Below are 27,372 nucleotides of genomic sequence, written 5' to 3'. Positions count from 1 at the left end.
GAACACTAAGATAACATGAGAGAAGAACACTAAGATAACATGAGAGAACACTAAGATAACATGAGAGAAGAACACTAAGATAACATGAGAGAACACTAAGATAACATGAGAGAAGAACACTAAGATAACATGAGAGAAGAACACTAAGATAACCTGAGAGAAGAACACTAAGATAACATGAGAGAAGAACACTAAGATAACATGAGAGAAGAACACTAAGATAACATGATAGAACACTAAGATAACATGAGAGAAGAACACTAAGATAACATGAGAGAAGAACACTAAGATAACATGAGAGAAGAACACTAAGATAACATGAGAGAAGAACACTAAGATAACATGAGAGAAGAACACTAAGATAACATGAGAGAAGAACACTAAGATAACATGATAGAACACTAAGATAACATGAGAGAAGAACACTAAGATAACATGAGAGAAGAACACTAAGATAACATGAGAGAACACTAAGATAACATGAGTGAAGAACACTAAGATAACATGAGAGAAGAACACTAAGATAACATGATAGAACACTAAGATAACATGAGAGAAGAACACTAAGATAACATGAGAGAACACTAAGATAACATGAGAGAAGACTAAGATAACATGAGAGAAGACTAAGATAACATGAGAGAAGAACACTAAGATAACGTGATAGAACACTAAGATAACATGAGAGAAGAACACTAAGATAACATGAGAGAACACTAAGATAACATGAGAGAAGAACACTAAGATAACATGAGAGAACACTAAGATAACATGAGAGAAGAACACTAAGATAACATGAGAGAAGAACACTAAGATAACATGAGAGAAGAACACTAAGATAACATGAGAGAAGAACACTAAGATAACATGAGAGAACACTAAGATAACATGAGAGAAGAACACTAAGATAACATGAGAGAAGAACACTAAGATAACATGAGAGAAGAACACTAAGATAACATGAGAACACTAAGATAACATGAGTGAAGAACACTAAGATAACATGAGAGAAGAACACTAAGATAACATGATAGAAGAACACTAAGATAACATGAGAGAACACTAAGATAACATGAGAGAAGACTAAGATAACATGAGAGAAGACTAAGATAACATGAGAGAAGAACACTAAGATAACATGATAGAACACTAAGATAACATGAGAGAAGAACACTAAGATAACATGAGAGAACACTAAGATAACATGAGAGAAGAACACTAAGATAACATGAGAGAACACTAAGATAACATGAGAGAAGAACACTAAGATAACATGAGAGAAGAACACTAAGATAACCTGAGAGAAGAACACTAAGATAACATGAGAGAAGAACACTAAGATAACATGAGAGAAGAACACTAAGATAACCTGAGAGAAGAACACTAAGATAACATGAGAGAACACTAAGATAACATGAGAGAAGAACACTAAGATAACATGAGAGAAGAACACTAAGATAACATGAGAGAAGAACACTAAGATAACATGAGAGAAGAACACTAAGATACCATGAGAAGAAGAACACTAAGATAACATGAGAGAAGAACACTAAGATAACATGAGAGAATAACACTAAGATAACATGAGAGAAGAATACTAAGATAACATGAGAGAAGAACACTAAGATAACATGAGAGAAGAACACTAAGATAACATGAGAGAACACTAAGATAACATGAGAGAACACTAAGATAACATGAGAGAAGAACACTAAGATAACATGAGAGAAGAACACTAAGATAACCTGAGAGAACACTAAGATAACATGAGAGAAGAACACTAAGATAACATGAGAGAAGAACACTAAGATAACATGAGAGAAGAACACTAAGATAACATGAGAGAACACTAAGATAACATGAGAGAAGAACACTAAGATAACATGAGAGAACACTAAGATAACATGAGAGAAGAACACTAAGATAACCTGAGAGAAGAACACTAAGATAACATGAGAGAAGAACACTAAGATAACATGAGAGAACACTAAGATAACATGAGAGAAGAACACTAAGATAACATGAGACAAGAACACTAAAATAACATGAGAGAAGAACACTAAGATAACATGATAGAAGAACACTAAGATAACATTGTGACGTACATGGGTACGTGGGTTGGGCATTATCATTATTCCTGTATTTATGACACCATCTGAACATCAGGTTAGTATATTTATTGTGTTGTCTGTTATGTGTGGTGTTGTGTCATCTCCTAATTTCTGTTTCTATTCACAGATGCCACTCATCTCCCTGATTGGATTGGGTGCATCTGATTGGTGCACCTTGGAGCAGGCAGTGGAGATGGGTGGTTAATAGAGTGGAGATGACACAACATCGGGGCGCCTCACTCTGTCAGTTGACACTGATAGAGTTTCGTGAGGTTGCCATTGAGTGACCACTGTGTGTGGATTACCTTGTGCTTATGTTGGCCACTGTGTGTGGACCCACCAGTAGCCAAATGGTATTGTGTTGTGGGCCTTAGAGCCATTTGCCTTCCTGCGTGGAAGTAAGTAGCTATATATATATATATTTATCGGAAGTATACTATATCTTATATCATATTGGTGTTATATATATATATATATATAGTATTTTCCTATACCTCACTTTGTCTGTTCTCCAATTACCTTTTTCCCTATTTGTTTACATGTTTGTGGGTTGTTTTTTCCCTTTGTTGCTCAGTTAGATCAGAGGAGGTTTCAAGTCCTACCCTGCAAGAATAAATATAATTTACTCTTTGGGAACAGTGGGTTTAAATCCCCGCTATAATAAAATATCATTTACTATTTTGAACAACGCCTTGTGTTATTTTCTTTACCTGCCTGGGACCGGTGCTTTAAAAGCACTACTGGACGGGCTGGTTTTCACATATAGCCCGTTCCAGCTTATTCTATATTGTCTTGTGACATTGCTATGTGACAAACATGAGAGAAGAACACTAAGATAACATGAGAGAAGTACACTAAGATAACATGAGAGAAGAACACTAAGATAACATGAGAGAAGTACACTAAGATAACATGAGAGAAGAACACTAAGATAACATGAGAGAAGAACACTAAGATAACATGAGAGAACACTAAGATAACATGAGAGAAGAACACTAAGATAACATGAGAGAAGAACACTAAGATAACATGAGAGAAGAACACTAAGATAACATGAGAGAAGAACACTAAGATAACATGAGAGAAGAACACTAAGATAACATGAGAGAAGAACACTAAGATAACATGAGAGAAGAACACTAAGATAACATGAGAGAAGAACACTAAGATAAGATGAGAGAAGAACACTAAGATAACATGAGAGAAGAACACTAAGATAACATGAGATAAGAACACTAAGATAAGATGAGAGAAGAACACTAAGATAACATGAGAGAAGAACACTAAGATAACATGAGAGAAGAACACTAAGATAACATGAGAGAAGAACACTAAGATAACATGAGAGAAGAACACTAAGGTAACATGAGAGAAGAACACTAAGATAACATGAGAGAAGAACACTAAGATAACCTGAGAGAAGAACACTAAGATAACATGAGAGAAGAACACTAAGATAACATGAGAGAAGAACACTAAGATAACATGAGAACACTAAGATAACATGAGTAACACTAGGAGACAATTTACATGAAGCATCAAATATTAAAGACAGATATTATATACACACAAACTAGACTCTAGTTACTAGAGAAACTAAACAGAAAGATACTGAACATAGAACCACAGGACCTAGACAGTGAAACATAATACATGACTCACCAGTAAACAACCAGTACAAAGATATGATAGTACAAAGACTAAACAGAGAAACAACAAGTAAATAGATACTGTAGACTAGGAACGGGAAAATTAAGGGCAGGAGAGTCAAAGAGAGAGAGAGAGAGTGGGGTAACAAATGTCCATGGCAAAGCAGGAGGGGGGGGGGGGGGGGGGGGTAGGAGAGGCAGTCATGGCCTCTCAAGCCTCGCTCATGGCCTGGCAAGAAGGGCAGAATCTCTCTCTCTCTCTCTCTCTCTCTCTCTTTCTGATGTGGCAGGCCTGAGATAAGCTACTGTAAGAAAAGAACAGGAACCATCAGCAGTAACAGTAGCAGGGGGACCACAGCCATTGAGAGCAGAAGAAAAGAGCAGCAAAAAGCAATAGAACGGGGAGCAACAGGAAGGGAGCGTTGAGGTCGTGACGCACTCCTGTACAATACAACGCCATCTAATCCCTGGCGCTTAACAACAAAGAGCCTCCGCACCGCAGAGGTGTGTGACCAGTCGCCGGGTGAAACACACAGCAGAGGGGGGCTTAAAAACAGCCCCTATGAGTCACGGTCAGTTGAGTTCTATGCTTTTTACAGGAAATGAAGGAGGAAGCAGAGAAGGAGAACAGGGCCGGGGGTTTGAGTCAGGGCAGAGACTCAAACGGCCGCGGTGAAAGTAGCCGTGTTCAGGTGCAACTCTGCAGGCTATCTCCACGGTCGCCTACCCACGTCTCCGCGTCACTGGGCTCCGTGTGCGTCTGGGGGTCCGTGGTGTGGTTCCCCTGGCAGTCCGCCAGCACTTCCTCACTGGACATGGTTGGTCTATGTGGCCTCTGCTGCCAACAACCTGCCCTCTGTGTCACACACACACACACACACCACACACACACACAGTCACACACACACACAGCTCACGGTCCCACCACTCAAGACAACAAGAGCGCTGTTCCTGCCTCCTTAAATCCCAGGATGTGCTTCCCGCCAGGAATCAAAAGCCAGTCTAAATCCGGAGCGAGCGAGCGAGCAAGTGAGTGAGTGAGTGAGTGAATGAGGCGGAGGAAAAGAGAGAGAGCATCTCAAGAGCCAGCTCCACCCCACAGTTTCCTGTTCTGCTCGAGAAAGAGAGAGAAAGAAAGAGAGAGACAGAGACAGAAACTGAGTGCACTCTAACACACTCACACGGATACATAGACACAGGAATGCACACACATACATACGCGTACATACATACATACATACATACGCGTACATACACACATACATACATACATACATACATACGCGTACATACACACATACATACATACATACATACGCGTACATACATACATACATACATACATACATACATACATACATACATACATACATACATACATACATACATACATACATACATACATACATACATACATACATACATACATACATACATACATACATACATACATACATACATACATACATACATACATACATACATACATACAGTAGTACACATTTTTAAATGCTTGTTTTGAATTTGCAGATCAGATAACACAATACATAACTTTCTATTGGATTATTTCTTTTAGGACATCCGAGGGTCCAAAAAGGACCTTCTCCACTACACACACACACACATACTAACTCACAGACATATACACACCAACGCTTGTATGTACGTGTGCCCACACACACACACAAACACATGCAAGCACACATACTAACTCACAGACATATACATACCAACGCTTGTATGTACGTGTGCCCACACACTAGGGCTGTCTTAAATGCTTCGAAGCTTCGAACGTTCGATTCGATGGCACAAGCTTCGAACATTAAAAAAAAAATCGAAGTTTATAAAAAAAAATTTTTTTTTTTTTTTTTTTTTTTTTACTTCGATTTGTGTGTGTGTGTGTAGGTGTGTGTGTGTGTGTGTGTGTGTGTGTGTGTGTGTGTGTGTGTGTGTGTGTGTGTGTGTGTGTGTGTGTGTGTGTGTGTGTGTGTGTGTGTGTGTGTGTGTGTGTGTGTGTGTGTGTGTGTGTGTGTGTGTGTGTGTGTGTGTGTGTGTGTGTGTGTGTGTGTGTGAACTACCCATCCCAGTTAGGACAGCCGAATCCCGTCCAATCTTTCGCCGTCGACTAAAGACTCACTTCTTCAACCATTGTAGAATTCCACACATAAGAAAGAAAGATACTGGGATGAATAAACAAAATAGGAAATAAAATGTAGATATGCATGCAATACATAAATAAATATGAATCTCCATATATGAAATATAACATTTAGATAAGGTGCTACTGAGATGTTTTGGTGAGTTCTTTGTTTTTTTGTGGAAGTTGCCCTTCTTAAAAATGCATGAACATTCACTGATAATTGGTCTGTAGTGGAGTCTACAAGGTCTACATTGCCGGACCATGTAGAATCCGGACCTTGTAGACTGACATAATTCTGTGCATAGTTTAGTCTACACAGGCCATATTTCAAATAATCAAAATCTTACTTCATTCATCTTAAACATTCTTGATTTGGGGGATTGGTAGTTCCCATGAAATCTGAAGTTGTTCAAACGACAACAGCGATCCACCTTGAATTAAATCACACAGCCGAGTGAAACCTTGTTGGATGCGTCAGTCACGAAAGGGGCTACTTAATTAATTAATCCAACCCACTTTATTTATAGAGCACATTTAAAAACAACAACGTTTACGAAAGTGCTGTACAAGTCCCACAACATAAGATAAAAAAAAAAAAAAAAAAAAAAAAAAAAAATTTCGAAGCTTCGAATTAAAATCGAAGCTCGGCCCTAGGCCTGCCGCGATAAGCAATAAATCGATTAATTGCCGCGATAATTTAAATGAATGCAATGATTTTGACGGACGCGATTAATTGCTATTTGCGCGTTTGTTTTAATGAGGCGGAACCAGTGCCCCTTGTCAGTCACTGTCCGTGTTGGGAGGCGGGCCGCTGGCTTTACTACAGCACAGCACAGGAGCTCCGTGGGGCAACACCACATAGCTTAACTACATTTCTCAATAGTGTTGCTCCTTTTAACCAAGTAGCGTTATTTGTAGTGTAACGTTAGAATAACACAGAATAACAGGGCGGCTAGGTGGTGTAGTGGTCTAAGGCACTCGCCACCAGTGTGGAGACGCTAGGATTCGCGTGTTCGAATCCAGCTCTCCACATTGTTTTTCAGTTTGGCTGGTCGTCCGCAGTAATACACATTGGCCGTATTACGGGGAGGGAAAACTGAAGGGTGGGGATCGAACGTTGTGAACAAGCGACTCCTACAAGTCGGTTGGTGCGCCTGCGCAGTAGAATCAGGAAGTGTCGGGGGCAGCGTGAGCCTCCCACGCGTTACTCCTCGACACTGAGAGGTCGAGCTGCGCAGGTGAAAAGATGCGACTGCTGTTACCTCAAGTACCGGAGGGGACTTGTGCTATGTATGACTTAGTCCACATTGCAGCCGGCTTGTGGGAGGCAAGAAACAGCGTTCGTGACAGGGGAGGGTTGAATTGGATGATACGAAATTGGGATGGGAGAAAAATATAGAAAAATGGGAGAAAAAGTGGATCAAAAAAAAAAAAGAATAACACAGAATAACGTTAATACAATTACATGCATCATTGTTTACAATGAACGGGTGGGGCTAGTCAAAGGACTGGAGACGGGGACAAGTTAAACATGAATTAATTTATTATAACAGGTCGTTTTCGAGTCGTGCTGCAGTGCCTACGCACCACAGCTATTCTATTATAATACTGCTTTGGCGCTTCCTCCTCATCGTTGATTGCCTGTAGTAGCTGCATCTAACGTTAGTAGCTAACGTTAAAACTAAAAAACACAACCGGACGAGACAAGTTGTCGGCTAGGATAATCACAACAATACTTCCGGTCCGGTCGGTGGGCTTCAAAATAAAAGTCTTAAACACCGGAAAAGACGGAGCGGTGGGCTTCAAAATAAAAGTTTTGGGAAATACATTTCTCAAAAAAATTCTCTAACCGGTCGCAATAATATCGCTTATCGCGATATTTTCGGGGGCAATTAATCGCCCAGCAAAATGTGTTATCGTGGCAGGCCTACTCGGCCCCGAAGCTTCGATTGCCAAAAAAAGCTTCGAAGGTCAGCCCTACCACACACACACACAAACGCATGCAAGCACACATACTAACTCACAGACATATACACACTAACGCTTGTATGTACGCGTGCTAACACACACACACAGGTTTTCTAAGTTAGAGAGCAACAGCCACAGTTTCCTGCTCAGCAGAGACAAGACTGATGTGATAGACTGTGTGTGTGTGTGTGTGTGTGTGTGTGTGTGTGTGTGTGTGTGTGTGTGTGTGTGTGTGTGTGTGTGTGTGTGTGTGTGTGCGTGTGTATGTGTGTTAGGGATGCACCAATCCGACTTTTTCAGTCCCGATACTGATACCTGGCTTTGGGTATCGGCCTATATCGAGTACCGATCCCCATACCATTATATTAAAAAAAATATATATAAAAATAATTATAATAATCTAACCCTAACTACCCTTACTGTCATGCACATATACTAATATACTAACCTACACTGTAGCACTCAACACTTTGATGAACATTGTTACTCAGCTGATAGAGTTGTGCGCTTCCTGATAACTTGTCGTACAGCACTTGTAAGTCACTTTGGATAAAAGCGTCAACTAAGTGACTAAATGTAAATGTAAATAACCATTGTTCAATTATTAAACTGTATGCCTCACTGTGTGGAAGGGACTGGGATCATTCTTTTGTGCAAGGCAACATCAGGCTTGACTTAAAACATTACTTTCCTAACTTAGTGAAACTAAATGTAACAAATTAAGACAAGATATAAATGTACTGAATTGTTATTTCTTATTTTATTTATTATTAAAAGATTTTTTTTTTTAAATCAGATATATTTTTTTTATCGATACCCGATCCAGCTATTTTAGTGATATCGGGGGCGATATCCGATATCAATATCGGATCGGTGCATCCCTAGTATGTGAGGGTGTTTGCTTTATTATGTCTATACTCTATAGGAAGAAATAGAGTCAAACAGACTGTGTTGGGGGGAGGGGTTAACGCATTACAAAGTAACTATGTTACTGTAATCACATTACTTTTTACTGTAACAAAGTGATGCAAGGCAGTACTGGTGCGACCATCTCGGTCAGCCTTCTCGCGATACCAGACGCCTAGAATGAACGAGACACCATAGTTTCTTCGCACACAGAACACAGGCTCTTTGTAGCAACAATAGAAAACAACTACACAGCCACCTCGACCACCAACACACCAAGCAGTCACTCTGCCGAACGTCTGCATGCAAACAAGAAAACACAGGTAAGACAGAAAAAAGGCGCTCTTGGGAAATATATTGAAAACACAGACAGTACCAACCGCGGCCAGCAGACGCCATAATTACACATAATCGCTTTAATATCCATTTTATTTGACCACACTCTATTTCTATCTATGCTTAACTTAGTTTTTTATGCATTTCATTTATAGTTGATCATTGTTGATTTCTCACCTCAGTTGCCTACCAATTTCATGCCAATGAAGAAATATCTCTTTGGTTCACAGTGCCTTTAATAATTTTCTTTAGATTTATGACATAAAAATAGAATAATGCTAATGGCATGTGTAGTAAATATGTGTTGTAACCTGGTTGGAGGCTCTGCACATGTTACTTATCGTCGCCTTCTTAAAATAGTGGCCTAAGTCATAATTTCTCATTTTTCAGGAAACATAATAAACTGAACCATATATAGAATATATCATATTTATTACTAATTTCACACAAAAATTTTATGACAATAGAAGACAATTAACATAAAAATAACGATGTCTATCAATTATGTAACATAAAAGGAATAAATGACTTGGGCCAATTTACGAACATGCCGTTGTGACTTGAGCCATTTTAAACCTGACTTAGGCCAAATTACTTCTTGAGTAAGTGACTTGGGCAAAACGTGTCACTTCTTTTATTCCCATTTCTTTGACAGACAATGGGGAAGGATAAGCCACACTAGCAGGGCACACAGAGACTCAGGAGACAGAGGGCAGTTTGGCCGTGGTTGGCCCTTTAATTCAATAAAGCAAACTCAGGTTACAACTCAAATCACTTATGAGGGCCGACGTTCCACTCTACTGGTTAAAGTTGCTTACTCGTGAGTAGTACGTTCGTTGATAAAGAAAAATACTGTCCACAGCCGCTCCAGTGTAAAACAAAGATATCCAAATGGTTTATTTCTCTTCCACAGCGAAGTCTCTTTACAGAAGTGGTTACAGATATTTTCCTAAATATTCACGTTACTACTACAAGGTAAGAAAACTGTATTTTCCCAGTCTCCAAAATCACCGCCGACTCGACACATGAAAATTCCTCCACACTGGAAAGCCGTAAATCAACTTGCCGGCTCTTTCCACAGCAAAGCGGTAGGCTTGGCACCTTGGTTAAGAAATGCAGGCGTCAGTCTATGTTGTTTAGTCTATCTGTTCAGTCCTGTTCAGTCCTGTTTCAAGCTACACACTGCCTGTTCTTCTTCTTCTTCTTATTTGAATTTCCGGCAGAGTAGACGCATCGTGGCGTATTACTGCCCTCCGCAATTCTTTTTATGGGCTCTTCTTCTTCTCCTTCTTCTCCTTCTCCTTCTTCACCTTCTTTTTCTTCTTCTACTGGACCCCGTCATCAACTACATTGTCCATTGGAGTGCAGCTACTGCTGCTACTTCCTGCCTGAGCCCCCCTCCGCGGGACCCTCCTTGCCCCCTGCTATCTTATCCTGGGCTGCTTTGTCCCTCGCAGCCTTGTCCCTCGCAGCCCCCTCAGCCAATTCACTATACACCTCCTTCCAGTCCAGACCTTCCAATCCCAGATGTTGAACCGCTATTCCTAACAATCATCTTCACCATCTCTGTTCTACCCTTAGCCTCTGCCATACCAGTAACTACCCCTGCCACGAAGGCCACAATACCTAACTTCTCCTCCCTTCCCCTCTCTCTTTCCACCTGCTCTACCCTCACTGCCAAATGCCCTCCTTCAACCCCCTGCACCCTTTCTTGGCTACCCTGTCCTGCCCTGCTAACCGCCCCAGCATACGTCAACTTACCCTCCCTTCTCTCTCTCCGATCCGCGACCTCCTTCATCATCACCTCGCACCCCCTAAACGCTACACTATGCTCCCCACCACAACTACAGCACTTCGGCTTCACTCCCTCTCCACAATTCCCATATTCATGTTCCCCGCCACACCTAGCGCACCTCAGCCCCTTCCTACACGTGGTAGCTATATGGCCAAACTCCTGGCACCTATAGCACCTAAGAGGATTATGAACAAATTCCCTAACCCTATACATCCTACGCCCTACAAACACCTCCCTAGGAACAACCCCACCCTCAAACGTAATCACTACCGTCCCCGTCACTGCCCTCTCTGCTCCCCTCTTCATCCTTTCTGCACTCTTAACTATGCCATTACGCCCGTTCTCCATTAGCTCTTCCACCAGCTGCTCTACTGTAACCTCGACCGGTACCCCAGCTATCACCCCCTTACATCCCCCCCCCCTCTTCTCCCCTACTCTCGCCACCTTACTTATACCCACCCCCCCAATGCTCCGCATCTTCCTAGCCACCTCCACCTGCCCCTCACTACCACACCCTACGGCCAGATTCCCATCCCACAAAACTCTCGCGTACTTTACCTCCCCTAATTGCTCGGCAATGAGTTTGGGCCACTCGAGCCTACCTACTTTCCTCTCACCCCTCTCCCCCTCAAGCCTGACCACTATATGGATCACTTCCGCTTTTGCCACATCTTTTCCAGCACCCTCGTCTCCCGGCCCACTTGAGCTATCGTCCCCCACTTTCTTCCTCTTCCCCCCTTCTCCCCCACTCTCCTCCCCCCTACTCTCACCCGACCCCTTACCCTTGCCCTGGCTATCCCCATCACTGGCTGCGGTTACATGGTGACTTTTAATTCCGAATTATAACTTCGGAATCAAATCATTCGGATGTAAAAAAAAATCATGCGAGTTTACATGTCAAATCTTAATTCCGACAAGGTGTTTACATGAAAGTCACTGTCTAATCGGGAGTTTTCGAGTCATCGTAAGGTTTGGGGCTGGGAAGGCTTCTGATTGGGTAAACGTAAACAGGATGTTAACGTCATTACGTTTACCAGAAGTAAACAAACAGCTGCGACCGGTATTCTCAGCTACTGTGCTAGCGTACCAAACAACATTAACCAGACTCTCGGTGTGTCTATTCTGCTAACGTTAAAGGCCTCTAAATGCTACAGCAACTTCAAAGCAACTGCACCACAACATCGACAAAGCAAAGGTGTTGCAGGCCTTTATGCTTCTGCAACATCGACGCACAGCCTATGTAACATTGTACCCCGTATGTAGCAACCCATTGATAACAAGCAGACAAATAAGCATAATTTTTACTTCCGGGCGGGGGGTTTCAAAATAAAAGAGCGACGTCTAAAAGCACCGTAAATACGTTTATTCTTTACAATATCTAACGTTACACGAACCTAAACTAATCTAAAGTTAGTTTAGGTTCGTGTTAACGTTAGATAATGTACAAAATAAACCTATTTACGGTGCTTTTAGACGTCGCTCTTTTATTTTGAAATCCCCCGACGGAAGTATTATAGTGTCTGTTGCTAGCAGCTTAACTTTTGCCGGCCGGTTCTGTGCTTTTTCTAGCTAACGTATCATCATTAGTTTCCAAAGGAGAGGAGAGAAAGACCGCGGCTCACATGCAGCTCAAACTACCTGTTGGAATAAATTAATTGATTGATGTTTAACTTGTCCCTGTGTGTGTCCAGTCATTTCGACTAGCAAACGTTGTATCTAACGTTACCTCAGGATACCATTGTATTTAGTTGGTTAGCTATGTAGCTATTTTGTGGATAGCATTTTGTATAGCATCAATACTAGCTGGCTGGCTACAGCTTTATTTACTAAATTATGGAGGCTTTTTAATCGTCAAGGTAAGAGAGGATTTGTCATGATCACCTGAAGGCGTATGCTATGGAACAATATGTGCCCCTGTTCGCGATCATCTATGTGTACTGTAGCCTATGCGCGATCATGCGCAGAAAGACCGGGGGGAACTAATTCCGAAAAAGCGTTTACATGGACAGAAAAAGCTTTAATTCGGAATGATAAACGGAATAAACCGGCCACTTACATCGGAATGGATTTTATTTCGGAATGGCCATTTTCATTCGGAATTAAGTATTTTCAGATGTTTACATGATAACTTTAAATAGGATTTAACGTTAATTCCGAATGAAAAGGGGAATAAACTGTCCATGTAAACGCAGCCACTGTCGTCCCTCTCCGTCTGCTTCTTCCTCTTCTTCCCCACCGTTTCCCACACCTCCTTCTCCATCTCTTCATTCTCCCTCTCCTCCCCACTGTACTCCATTCCGTCATCGCTATCTTCCTCGCCCTTCTCACACCATTTACTTCCATCACACCATTTACTTCCATCACCATCCTCCCAATACCCTGGACAGCCGCTCACAGGCCGGGGCCACCAATCGCGAGGTCTTCCCTGTTCCCGATCCTCCATATCTACTCCGTTCGCCTCCCACCACTGACTACTACCCCTACACATGTCTTCGCTGCACAGTTCCGGCGGACGCAGACGCCGCCACTCTGCGCACCTCTTAAAATCCATCTTTCCACAGCAGAATTGTGGACTATATATAGAGACATAAATGTTCTAGAATGTTGGGTTATGACATCATACGGTGACATCACCAATGTTCCAGAACGTTCGATCATGACATCATACTGTGACATCACAAATGTTCTAGACCGTTCGGTCAGACATACTGTGGCATCACAAATGTTCTAGAATTGTCTATTATGACAGACGGTTCAATGACTTTATCTAAATCCAATCAATATTCCTAATGCCATTTCAATGTAAGGTTATAAAAATAAACATTCATATAATACAATAACCTAAATATATAGCTTTGGCTCCTACATCACTCTTGGCTAAATCAAACATGCCAGGTGAATCAAACACTGAGGAGGCATGTTCCTCTCCTCACTTCTCCCCCCAGCTCTTCTTTACTGGGTTTTTATTGTAGTTAAATCACTCAAAATCAAACAAATGGCAGGAAAATCAAACACTGGGAGGCATGTTCCTCTCCTCACTTCTCCCTTCAGCTCTTCTTTGCAGAGCTATTGATTGATGCCTATTTATGTGGCAAATTATCGAAGAAGTGATGACACTCGGTGGGCATGACATGTTTCATGGACTGAAGGTCCTGAAACTTCCTCTCTGTGATTGGCAGAGCATGTGGAAACATTCTAATCCATGTCATCAGCTTGTTTGGCACCTGGACCCTCTGTGGCAGTGCTTCCCATGAGTTATCCGAGAAGGATAGCTTGTAATGGACCTTGCCATCACTGCTAAACTGAAGAGCCCGCAAATTATGTACAGTCGGATCTCCAGCTTTTTTGCCTGGTCTGATGCTGAGGATGTAAGAGCCATTCAATTTCAGGATTTCATCATGCTTGACCACCTTCACATGGTAGGGTGATGGTCTGATTCTTGCAGTCTGGAGTATGATCACGTAGTCTCTCGGGGTGATGATATCCGTAATAATTTTACGTTCAATGGTACTATGCATGCTGTCACACTCTATTTGTATGTGTCCAGCAACAAGGTACTTCTGTGTTATTAGTACCCCATATTTCCTGGGAAGCTCAGAAAATGCATTTGCCACATTTGCATTGCGGTTCTGATAACCACAACCATCGCTCCACACTACTATCTCCTTGATTTCTGGATGATCTTTGATCAAACCTTCAAAATGGCGATATTGAAGGTGTGCGAATACTTCGCTACTGAGGCCCTGTCCACACGAGAGTTTGGATTTAATATGACCGAAGTTTGAAAAAATAAAACTCCGTCCACACGGTGAACACAGGTGGACAACCGTGTATAACTGCGTACTCACGGCAGAGCTGGAACCCAGCAACCGATACATTTAGTACAATGTAATACAATGCCAAAGCAGTAGGCGGCGATGTTGTTCAGACATGAAGGCCATTTCAACCAATCAGAAAAGACTGAACGCTCACTAAACTTCCTGTTGGGTCGCGATCTGCCATTAATTTACTGAAGAAGAAGAAGTAAACTTCCTGTTTAGAAGCACAGCTGGACCCTATTGATCATTTTGCCAACGGAACATATATTTTCAGCAAAGAAAGAAACTGCAATAAACAAACGGATACATTCACTGTGTGTTCTGCCTCTCATTTCGTTGATGAAACAAAACCATCAGCAACACAATTTACCACCAAGAGCGGATAGTTTAGTCTCACAAAAGACCGCCGGTGTTGTTAGCTACATACGTAGCTGTGGTAACGTTACCGATATGAAATGGATGTAAACGTTATTTAACAGATTGCAGAATGGGTACAATACAATACGGCTCAATACAAACAATTGTTAAGGGGATGCAGTCTGGACTGGGTTCCTTATAACAATAACTTGACAACACATGAGTTTAGTTTAGCTGCAGCTACATGTTTACTCTGAGCGTCAACAGACATCAGTCGATCACAACACTCTTCAACACAGACGATACGTTTCGAACAAAAGTTTGTTACAATCATTTTCATATAACGCTACTTGGGACAGCTCTGCTGTAAACACTGGTGTAGTTGGCTCTGCTATAATCTCTCTACCCCGCGGTCTGCCGTGAACATGGGAAATAATTGCGACAGCTCTGCTGTAAACACTGGGAATAACCTCGGTTGCTATGCCCACACGCAACTGCAAAACCGCACAACTCCACCCTGGCCACCGGTTTCAAAAGACCGCGGTTGCAGTGTAGCAAATCCCCGGTTGTGTGTGGCCGAACAGTGCAACTGCGCACATACAATCACGGTTACATTAAACCCAGCGTTCGTGTGGACGGGGCCTGAGATCGCCCCACATGTAGCAGTACCCTTCCTTTGATTTCAAGTCATAGAGGGTAAAGTTATGGACCTGCAGTTTTGTTTTGTAATACAGGCAGCTGGCTTGGGTTTTTGGACACAGCAGCACGGCTTGCAAGTCCATTGTCCAAACGGACTTCTCATTGTTTGCAGAATCCTTGTTGTGGGATTTATCTTGTCTTGCTTCATCTTTTGCCATCACATGTGCATCATATTTGGCCTTACTGATATTACCATGCTTGAATGAAACACAAACATCACACTGATTTTTTCGAGGAATGAATACGGAATACTTCCCTTCATGGAACACATCTGTAAAATGCCGTATCCCAACGGCCTTCACTCCAGCAGTTGCAGCTGCTTGTTGATATTCCCGATGTAGTTGGGAGATGGTTGTGCCTGGGTGAAGGAACTTCTTGTCTTTGTAGGTCGCTGTGCTTCTGCAGTAATGCAAATCAACAGTGGGTAGGTCCTTCAACCAGTCCTTAAGGAAATCTGTGACATCAGTTTCCAGCTTTGCATGCTTGCCACTCTTAGGTCCAGATTTAGTTGGCGGGGCTGCTGCTTGTCTGTCATGGTCGATGGTGTCTTCATTCAGCCAGTGTCTAATGGTTCTTTCATGGAGACCAAGTATAGAAGAAAAAAGTGCCTGGCACACTTTATGACTCGTTCCATCCTGAAGTTTAAGTTGGTTCCATCCTGAAGTTTATGTTGGTAGGACAATGACACATTGCGCCTGGATTCTTCAGCAACTTTCCTTTGCTTTATGGCGACCTTTGTGACCAAAGTTTTGATGTATAATCGACGTTCTTCCCAGGTGTTCATCGACCAAACATTCTGAAATATCCACTGCCTCTGTTCTTCTGTAATGGATTGGCAGTCTCGAGTCGTTGACAGAACTTTGAATTCAAGTTTCAAGTTTCTTTAATAGTTGTCATACAAAGTACAGAATACTTTCATACAAAATGCTTCTTACTGTTACGCTCCAGAGACTGTGCTAGACAAGATAGTATCAAATAACATAGTATAGCATGTAATTTTAGAAGAAGAAAATGAGGTCAGTGTTCGGTATAGACATATGTACAATGTTCTGAGTTACCATATAATATACAATACTATGCAGTGTACTAATGTACAGTGTAGCGGTGTCCACTTATAGTGCCTATAACCTTTACCGTTGGGCGCCAGACAGGTCTAACCCCTGCCAATGAAGATAAAAATACCTTTTTGATTTGGTTAATTAGGCCTATAGCTCCGGCATAAGACTGTACCACATAAGACAAAGAATAATAATAATTTTCATTAGACAAATAATATAATAATTTTCATTAGACAAATAATATAATAATTTGATTTATAGGTCTGGACTAATGGCCAAGATAATTACTAGGTGAGTTTGATAACAAAGAAACACTCAGGAGTCATGCCCAATTCAGTCAAAATGTCCATGTATTGGATATTAGTCAAAATCATAAGAAAACTCTTAGAACACAAAACAATTCATTTACAGACCAGTTCGTTCACGCAGTTCAGTGCATTGGGTGAACAGGTATAGGCATTTGCCAATAGTTCCAAATGTCAAAGAGTTCGTGATGACCACCACGCAACTGTGTGAATGAACGAAAAAATAGAAAGTCTCTAACGAAAATATGTGTGTGTGTGTGTGTGTGTGCGTGTGTGTGTGATTGCGAGAGTAGGGGAAAAAGAGGGGCGTTGGACTTGGGCTGGAGGGGGGTAGAGAGAGAGATGTTTGGCTGGGGCTGGAGGGGTAGAGAGAGAGATGTTTGGCTTGGGCTGAAGGGGTAGAGAGAGAGATAGAGGCGCGTTTGGCCTGGGCTATGTGTCGCCGTCGTTAGGAAGCTTGGAGAGGGGAATGTTTGAGTCGGAGACGCTTGCGTCACAGCCTCGGAACAGGAGCGCAACCAACAGTGCAGCGTGTACTTTACCGCACCGAAGTCCGCGTTGGGTGAAGATGACCAGGTCGTAGACGTCCGGACTATCCCCGTTTCTCATCCATCCCGTGTTAGGTAACGTTTACTGGCGCGTTTTCAACTTCTCTAACTCCGGTTCACGTTCTCCTGCTCCTCACATCGGCTGCACGTCTTCTTTCAGGTAAACAACATTCAAACTCGCCGCTCTCACTTCCGCGTCATGACTTCGCACGTCTCCTGTCTCACGTCTCACCAGGCCAACCCCCCACCGTCTGACGTCTCACCTCTTATCCGCTATCAGATCCCAGATGAGCGCATCCGTAATTGACAGACATAAAGGGACAGGCGCACTTTTACCTGGCAGGTTAAAGCCGCTCTGTCACACTCTCCCCCCATTGTGAAAGACCACCTTTGGTGGTGAACACCAGTCACTCGAAACCCAGGAACTCGTCCTCTGAGCTATCTTCATTCCTGCAGGCTTCCTGTTGTCGGACTTCAGGCTCTGACACTTCACACAGCATTTAACATGTGCCTTGACATTGGTCCACATTCCTGGCCAGAATGCCACTTCCTGAAGCCTCTTGTAGGTTTTGAAGATACCCCCATGTCCACATAGCGGGTTCTCATGGTAAGCCTGGAGGACTTGCGGAATCAGGGTTGCTGGGACATAGACCCGATAATGACACTGTCCATCTTGTCCTTGTGTTTTTCGGTACACCTTATCTTCCAGGACTGCGTAGTCATTTTTCACAGAACTTCCTTCCTCAGCCAGAGCCTTAAAGATGGTCTCAATCTTGGCATCTTTGTGTTGTTCCTCCCATATCTGTGCAAGGGATATCGGAAGTGTTCCAGAATCCTTCTTGCTGGAATACAGGGTGCATCCAGCACCTGTTGCAAGGATGAGGAGCTGCCCCCCCGGCCTCCAGCGGCGGCGGCGCCTCCATCTTCGACGCGGCCAAGCCGGTGGACACAGCCTCCAAGGAGCGAGAGGAGGAGGAAGAGCACTTATCAGGCCTAATTTCCTTGTGGACACCAAGCCTTTACTTGGGTGTTGACCTTTCGGCGCAGAATAGGTTTTTTGTTGTCGATTGAAAGATTTGGAGTGGCCAGGAGTTGTATATTGGGGACAAGATCCAGGAGGATGTTGTCCCTTACATCTCCAACACATCACAGGCGGTCCATCCTGGACTCGATTTGGAACGCTGAGCGTCCTATTCTGAGTTTGAGGAGCTCTTAAGTTGGTCCTCTTGTCATACTCAAGTTGGAGCTCGTGATCCCTTTCAAGTTGGATTCCCAGACGCACCAACTCCTCGGTGGTCTGAACTCGCCCTCGGAGTTGACTTGCAAGATACGGTTTGATGTTTTTCAAAATCATTTTTACTATGGGCTCTTCAGTGAGAGAGGGTTTCCACTTTTTACAAAGAGCCCTATAAGAGAAAGCGAAGTCTCTTATAGTTTCCTTCTCTCCTTGGATTTTTGTTCTGATTCGGTCTGCTAACTCGTCTTCATAATCATCAGTTAGATAAGCAGACATAAAAGCAGTTTCAAATTGGCTCCATGTAGTTACAGAGGATCTGGCAATCTCCCACCAGTCACGAGCTGTACCATGAAGCACGGTTCTGAACGTTGCCAGGAGGTCCCAGTCGGATAAGGGCTGTAGCGCCAGAAAATCATGGCATTTGGTCAGATAATTCAGTGGATCAGGGTCATCATCCAGCTTTCCATAGGTTGGAAAAGTCAGCTTGATACTCTTTGTGATGACTGATCTTGTAGATAATGTGGTTGGAGCAGTGGTTGGTACAGTTCTTGAGCTGGCCGTTGCCAGCGGAGAACCTGTACTGAATGCTGAAGGTTGTGTGAAAATAGAGCCTATAGGCAAAGTTACGGGGTGAAACAGTGAGGTGGGAGGAATGTTAGTGAGTTTCAGATCGAGAGCATCCAGTTTCTTTTCCATAGAGAGAACTTTGTTCTCGTGGTTATCCGATTGCTCCTTCATCTTTACTTTCATCTCCTCCAGTTGGCTGTTTACCCGAGTCACCTGTGTAATACAGTATTCCACTCCTTTGGATATCATATCCACTCCTTCCTGGGTGACTTGTTTCACCTCTTTGATTTCCTTCTGAACTTCTACTTGGGACTGTACCACCATGAAATTGATCTGCTGGGTAAGAGTTTGTTCAGATGCCTGATTCTCATCAGCCATTATGATTTTGGTGGTTTTGGCCAGATTATCCATTTCTTTTAACACATTATCTTGGAGGGTGACGATGCATGTCTTGAGATGAGTGTAGTTGGCCACCGACTGATTTCCAATAGCTTGGATTCTTAGGTCAGAGCGGGTATTGAAGTCCTGCACATATTTGGTCAATTGTTGCATTCTCAATTTCTGCTGATCCATTGTCTGACACAACTGTAACCAATTTCCCTGAGTTTGGTAAGCCAGTTGGTTCAAATCCCTTGCCGGGGTAGCCATGACTCCTGGTAAGTCAATTGGGGACAAGGTGTCGGAGGTTGGGGAAGATATGGAGTCTGAAGAGGCAGCCTTGTGTTCTCCAGAGTCAATTGAGATTTTTCCAGGTTGCAGAAGAACATTGGTTTCCTCTGTTAGCAAAGCAGGGTCCGTTTGGAGGTCGATTAGTGGTTCCTGAAAATGCACACATTCTTTAGGCTTGGTCGCCGGGAATTGCATTGGAGACTCCTCCCCCTGTCGACGCTGACATTTCTCAATTCTCATTTGTATAATACCCCTTTGGTCAGGTCTCTCCGTATCAGACCTTAAGGGGGTATCAACATCAGGAGGGTCTGGTCCCTTTAGATCCCACCCTAGACCCTCTGTTTTTGTGTCTAGGTCTGGTGGGTTTGGAGGCGGGCTGCTTGGTGCAGGTGCAGCCTCTGCGCCCTTAGACATTGTGAAATCAGTGGGTGGAATGTGCTTTATGTAAGGTTATAAACCCAAAATCAATTATTTAGAGCAGCACACAGCACATTAATGAACCCACATAGCCGAGCAATGCTTCAAACCTTCACAATATAATTTGTTTCACCTTTCAAAAGTTGTCAACTGTACCTTTAAACAAAAAACATAATGCCCCTTTAAAGAAAATAGTGCCATGCACCTTTAAACAAAACAGCGTAATGCACCTTCAAGGGAGATAGTGCCATGCACCTTTAAACGAAAATAGGGCAATGTACCTTTAAAGAAAATAGTGCCATGCACCTATAACCAAAATAGCATAATGCACCTTTGAAGAAGATAGTGCCATGCACCTTTAAACAAAATAGCATAATGAACCTTTAAAGAAAATAGTGCCATGCACCTATAACCAAAATAGCATAATGCACCTTTAAAGAAGATAATGCCATGCACCTTTAAACAAAAATAGGGTAATGTACCTTCAAAGAAAATAGTGCCATGCACCTATAACCAAAATAGCAGAATGCACCTTTAAAGAAAACAACAAGTAACATATATGTATATTTTTTCTTTAACACAGTACCTTTAAACCTTGGTTCAGTTAGGCCCTCAGCCCCACGTTGGGCGCCATTTTATGTAGCTGTGTCCACTTATAGTGCCTATAACCTTTACCGTTGGGCGCCAGACAGGTCTAACCCCTGCCAATGAAGATAAAAATACCTTTTTGATTTGGTTAATTAGGCCTATAGCTCCGGCATAAGACTGTACCACATAAGACAAAGAATAATAATAATTTTCATTAGACAAATAATATAATAATTTTCATTAGACAAATAATATAATAATTTGATTTATAGGTCTGGACTAATGGCCAAGATAATTACTAGGTGAGTTTGATAACAAAGAAACACTCAGGAGTCATGCCCAATTCAGTCAAAATGTCCATGTATTGGATATTAGTCAAAATCATAAGAAAACTCTTAGAACACAAAACAATTCATTTACAGACCAGTTCGTTCACGCAGTTCAGTGCATTGGGTGAACAGGTATAGGCATTTGCCAATAGTTCCAAATGTCAAAGAGTTCGTGATGACCACCACGCAACTGTGTGAATGAACGAAAAAATAGAAAGTCTCTAACGAAAATATGTGTGTGTGTGTGTGTGTGCGTGTGTGTGTGATTGCGAGAGTAGGGGAAAAAGAGGGGCGTTGGACTTGGGCTGGAGGGGGGTAGAGAGAGAGATGTTTGGCTGGGGCTGGAGGGGTAGAGAGAGAGATGTTTGGCTTGGGCTGAAGGGGTAGAGAGAGAGATAGAGGCGCGTTTGGCCTGGGCTATGTGTCGCCGTCGTTAGGAAGCTTGGAGAGGGGAATGTTTGAGTCGGAGACGCTTGCGTCACAGCCTCGGAACAGGAGCGCAACCAACAGTGCAGCGTGTACTTTACCGCACCGAAGTCCGCGTTGGGTGAAGATGACCAGGTCGTAGACGTCCGGACTATCCCCGTTTCTCATCCATCCCGTGTTAGGTAACGTTTACTGGCGCGTTTTCAACTTCTCTAACTCCGGTTCACGTTCTCCTGCTCCTCACATCGGCTGCACGTCTTCTTTCAGGTAAACAACATTCAAACTCGCCGCTCTCACTTCCGCGTCATGACTTCGCACGTCTCCTGTCTCACGTCTCACCAGGCCAACCCCCCACCGTCTGACGTCTCACCTCTTATCCGCTATCAGATCCCAGATGAGCGCATCCGTAATTGACAGACATAAAGGGACAGGCGCACTTTTACCTGGCAGGTTAAAGCCGCTCTGTCACAACAGTACTATATAGTGCAAAGCAGAAATGGGATGAGGTACAATTTAGGTACAATTTACAGTAAGGTGTACGAGTTGTAGTGCAATCCTTCATCAATAAATATAAAGTGTGGGGAGTGGGTGCTGCAGTGTGTTTGTTTAAAGTGGGTGTGTGCTATAAAGTGTGTGGAGTGGGTGCTACAGTGTGTTTGTTTAAAGTGAGTGTGTGCGTGTGGATGTGTGTGCTATGTGCGTTTGGTGGTTGTTGTTGTGTAGTGTTCATTCATTGTTCGTTTAGCAGCCTGATGGCCTGGGGATAGAAGCTTCTTCAGAGTCTTTCTGTGCTCGCCTTGAGACTCCGGTATCGCTTGCCTGACCGCAGCAGTTCAAAGAGGCAGTTGTTCGGGTGACTGGAGTCTTTAATGATTCTCTTAGCCTTCCCCCTGCACCGCTTGTTGTAAATGTTCTGGAGGGTGGGGAGCCCCCCTCCGATTGTGCGTTCGGCTGAACGTGTCACTCTTTGTAGTCTGCTTCGGTCTTGTGCAGTGCTATTCCCAAACCAGGAGGTGATGTTGCCAGTCAGGATGCTCTCTATTGTACATGAGTAGAAGTTCTTAAGGATCTTCTGACTGACTTGGAACTTCCTTAGGCGCCTGAGGAAGTAGAGGCGTTGTCGTGCCTTCCTCACAACACTGTCAATGTGTGTGGTCCATGTCAAGTCCTCGGATATGTAGGCTCCGAGGTACTTAAAGCTGTTGACTCTCTCAACCGGTGCCCCGTCGATGCTGAGGGGGCTGTAGTCCTTGACCCCCGACCTCCTGAAGTCCACAATCATCTCCTTTGTTTTGCTGACGTTCAGGGAGAGGCTGTTTTCCTGGCACCATCCCGCCAGGACCTTGACCTCTTCCAGGTAGGCCCTCTCGTCGTTGGCAGAGATCAGGCCCACCACCACTGTGTCGTCGGCAAATTTGATGATTGTGTTGCTACTCCGCTGAGCCACACAGTCATGTGTGTACAGGGAGTAGAGGAGGGGACTCAGAACACAGCCCTGGGGGGCCCCTATGTTGAGGGTGATGGATGAGGAGGTGCAGTTGCCTGCTCTCACCACCTGGGGTCTGCCTGTCAGGAAGTCCAAGACCCACTGGCAGAGGTCATAGTTCAAGCCCAGGTCCCTGAGCTTGGCTATGAGTTTGGAGGGGACTATGGTATTGAATGCCGAGCTGTAGTCGATGAATAGCATTCTCACATAGTTCCCCTTCCTCTTGTCCAGGTGTGATGCTGCTGTGTGCAGCACATGGGCTATTGCGTCCTCCGTGGACCTGTTGGGGCGGTATGCAAATTGCAGGGGGTCCATGTTGATGGGGAGGGAGGAGCAGATGTAGCCCTTTACTAGCTTCTCAAAGCACTTCATGGCTATGGAGGTGAGAGCTACAGGGCGGTAGTCGTTGAGGCAAGCAGGCTTGGATTTTTTGGGTACAGGGATAATAGTGGACTTCTTCAGGCAGGTGGGGATGACAGCCTGTTCTAAGGACAGGTTAAATATGTCAGTGAATACCGGGGCCAGTTGGTCGGCACAGACTTTTAGGACGCGGCCGGGGATGCCGTCCGGTCCTGCTGCCTTCCTGATATTCACTTTTTTAAAGGTCCGCCTCACCTCATGCTCCGTTACCCTGAACACTGAGTCTCCATCAGCAGCAGACCCCCCCCCCCCATTGCTGTGGCTTGTGGGCTGGTGTTGTTATTACCAGCATCAAACCTCGCATAGAAGGTATTGAGGTCATTTGCTAAGGAGATGTCACTGTTCAGTTTGAGGGAGGTGCCTTTGTAGTCTGTCATCGTTTTGAGCCCTGCGGTCAGGCAAGCGATACCGGAGTCTCAAGGCGAGCACAGAAAGACTCAGAAGAAGCTTCTATCCCCAGGCCATCAGGCTGCTTAACGAACAATGAACACTACACAACAACAACCATCAAACGCACATAGCACACACATCCACACTCACTTTAAACAAACACACTGTAGCACCCACTCCCCACACTTTATAGCACACACTCACTTTAAACAAACACACTGTAGCACCCACTCCCCACACTTTATATTTATTGATGAAGGATTGCACTACAACTCGTACACCTTACTGTAAATTGTACCTAAATTGTACCTCATCCCATTTCTGCATTTCTGCTTTGCACTATATAATATTGTACATTAGTACACTGCATAGTATTGTATATTATATGGTAACTCAGTTACGTCTATTCTGCATCGAACATTGTACATATGTCTATACTGAACACTGTGACCTCATTTTCTACTTCTAATTTACATGCTATACTATGTTATTTGATACTATCTTGTCTAGCACAGTCTCTGGAGCGTAACAGTAAGAAGCATTTTGTATGAAAGTATTCTGTACTTCTGTATGACAACTATTAAAGAAACTTGAAAACTTGAAACTAAATAACTACACAACATGTATAGCCTGGCCTATATTATAGTAAACCTTATCACTTACCAATAGGGGACGAGCCCTGAATCATGGAAATTACTTCATCCAGACTGTAGCTTTTCTTGCTTCTCGAAGCATCTGCCATCTTGAAAAGTTGTAAAATTGCCTAAGTCGCATGTCTTGTGACTTAGGCAAAAGATAAAACTGCCTAAGTCACACACTTGACATAGGCAATATTCTTCCAGGGTAGAAACAGCATGATCCTTTCAATTAAGGATGTAGGCGATTGTACCAGAGGGTGGCCAGCATCATGAAGATATGAGTTAGGCAAAAAAAAAAATATCAAAAAATGACTTAGGCCATTATTTTAAGAGGGTGACGTTATGACGTTTTTTTTTTACATTGGTTAAAGAAGAATGAATTGAGCAATTGATGTCCACTGTCCAGCTGACTCAAAGAGGCCAAATGCAAAGACATTCTCACCAGGAAACCACAGAAAAGCAGATCAGATCATTATCTGCCAATAATAATCTGTTAAAATAAAATAAAATAAAAGAAAGGCAGTGTAATGGGTGGAGCGCGACACAGAGGATTAGGGCTCGTTTAGTCACATTTAATAGCGGAAAGACTTTCTTGCTTATTTCAAATAATCTCTTTGATCAACAAAACTGCAACATTGCTGTCCTGCAAATTAGTTTAATAATGTAAAATAATCTCTTCGCATCTAGTGTTGATCAAAGACCAATACATAGCCTACATCTAAGTATAAAGGAAGGAATCTCTGCGTACATGTGTGCGTGTCTGTCCTTCACATATGGAGAACCGTTCATCCGATTGGCTCATGCTCAGTGGGGGTATCACTAAGGACCCATTGACAACTTTTTAATTTTGACATTTACCGGGGCCAGTTTCTAATTGCAGCCACCCGTAGGTGCTCTTTGAGAGCAGTTTTGAAGAGGGTAAGGATTCACATTCCTTTACGGCTGTGGGTAGGGCGTTCCACATTATTGTGGCATAATTGTGAAACGTGTTTAGTCCCTTGTTTAAGACGAATCTGGGTTGCACGGGATATGTGGAACTCCCGCTGGTGTTGTGGTCATGGAATTCACTGACCTTTAGGAAGTATTTCAACAGGTACATGGGTCTCTTAGTGGTGTAGTGTATCTTGTAGACCAGGCCCATTGCAAGTTGCTGTACTCTGTCGTCTAGATCAGTGGTTCCCAACCTTTTTCCCCCCAGGGACCCCCAAACATCTCTGATGAAATTCGCGGACCCCCTCCTAATAAGATACCATAAAATACTTTTTTTTTCATTTTAATAACAAACTGCTTATACACAGGCATATGCATCACAATTAGACCCACTATGCTTCTTTGACTTGTGCCTTCAATCAACAAATCTCATCTTGCACCATATGCATTTCAAAATGTTTGGCCAATATTCAAATGCTGTATTCATCCTCTCAAATCAGGCCCTAATGGTGAACGGTTTGCATTTATGGAACAAATCAATGCAACAAATTAAACTAAATATGAGACAGGAAATTCCAATCAGTAGCAGAGAGAATCTGTCCTAGCTGGGTTTAATACCTTTTTTTTGTCATTTTAATAACAAACTGCTTATACACAGGCATATGCATCACAATTAGACCCACTATGCTTCTTTAACTTGTGCCTTCAATCAACAAATCTCATCTTGCACCATATGCATTTCAAAATGTTTGGCCAATATTCAAATCCTGTATTCATCCTCTCAAATCAGTCCCTAATGGTGAACGGTTTGCATTTATGGAACAAATCAATGCAACAAATTAAACTAAATATGAGACAGGAAATTCCAATCAGTAGCAGAGAGAATCTGTCCTAGCTGGGTTTAATACCTTTTTTTTGTCATTTTAATAACAAACTGCTTATACACAGGCATATGCATCACAATTAGACCCACTATGCTTCTTTAACTTGTGCCTTCAATCAACAAATCTCATCTTGCACCATATGCATTTCAAAATGTTTGGCCAATATTCAAATCCTGTATTCATCCTCTCAAATCAGTCCCTAATGGTGAACGGTTTGCATTTATGGAACAAATCAATGCAACAAATTAAACTAAATATGAGACAGGAAATTCCAATCAGTAGCAGAGAGAATCTGTCCTAGCTGGGTTTAATACCTTTTTTTTGTCATTTTAATAACAAACTGCTTATACACAGGCATATGCATCATAATTAGACCCACTATGCTTCTTTGACTTGTGCCTTCAATCAACAAATCTAATCTTGCACCATATGTATTTCAAAATGTTGGCCAATATTCAAATCCTGTATTCATCCTCTCAAATCAGGCCCTAATGGTGAACGGTTTGCATTTATGTTGAATGAAGTAAGAATCCACTGCAGTAAAAATATCCTCACCTCGAGTGGTGGTAGTAAGGTTGACTGACATGAGAATGTCCTGCTTCAGATCCTCATTTTCGATATATTGCACATAAACGATGAGCACAGCCTCGTCTGCGACAGTTGTAGTTTCATCAAGTTGTATGGCAAATGGACCCTTTCTA

At 42.9% G+C, this 27,372-nt stretch overlaps 1 protein-coding gene across 2 annotated transcripts in view; it reads right to left on the bottom strand.

Moving 5' to 3' along the window:
* LOC311240741 (serine/threonine-protein kinase N1-like) overlaps positions 1 to 27,372 on the bottom strand; it is a 222,827-nt gene that overhangs the window by 109,455 nt on the left and 86,000 nt on the right. Inside the window, exon 1 of one of the 2 annotated variants that reach the window (XM_084329312.1) lies at positions 4,488 to 4,702. The exons of the other annotated variant lie outside the window; for it this stretch is intronic. Coding sequence (XP_084185438.1) covers positions 4,488 to 4,577 — 90 coding nt within the window. The 5' untranslated portion in view covers positions 4,578 to 4,702. Of the gene's footprint in view, positions 1 to 4,487; positions 4,703 to 27,372 lie in introns of those variants that run through there. 2 annotated transcript variants of the gene reach the window in all.

The sequence above is a fragment of the Notolepis coatsorum genome (assembly GCF_963971535.1).
Source record: "Notolepis coatsorum genome assembly, chromosome: 14".
Taxonomy (NCBI): domain Eukaryota; kingdom Metazoa; phylum Chordata; class Actinopteri; order Aulopiformes; family Paralepididae; genus Notolepis; species Notolepis coatsorum.
The sequence above is the reverse complement of the archived record's forward strand: the minus strand, read 5'-3'. Positions and strand labels throughout refer to the sequence as shown.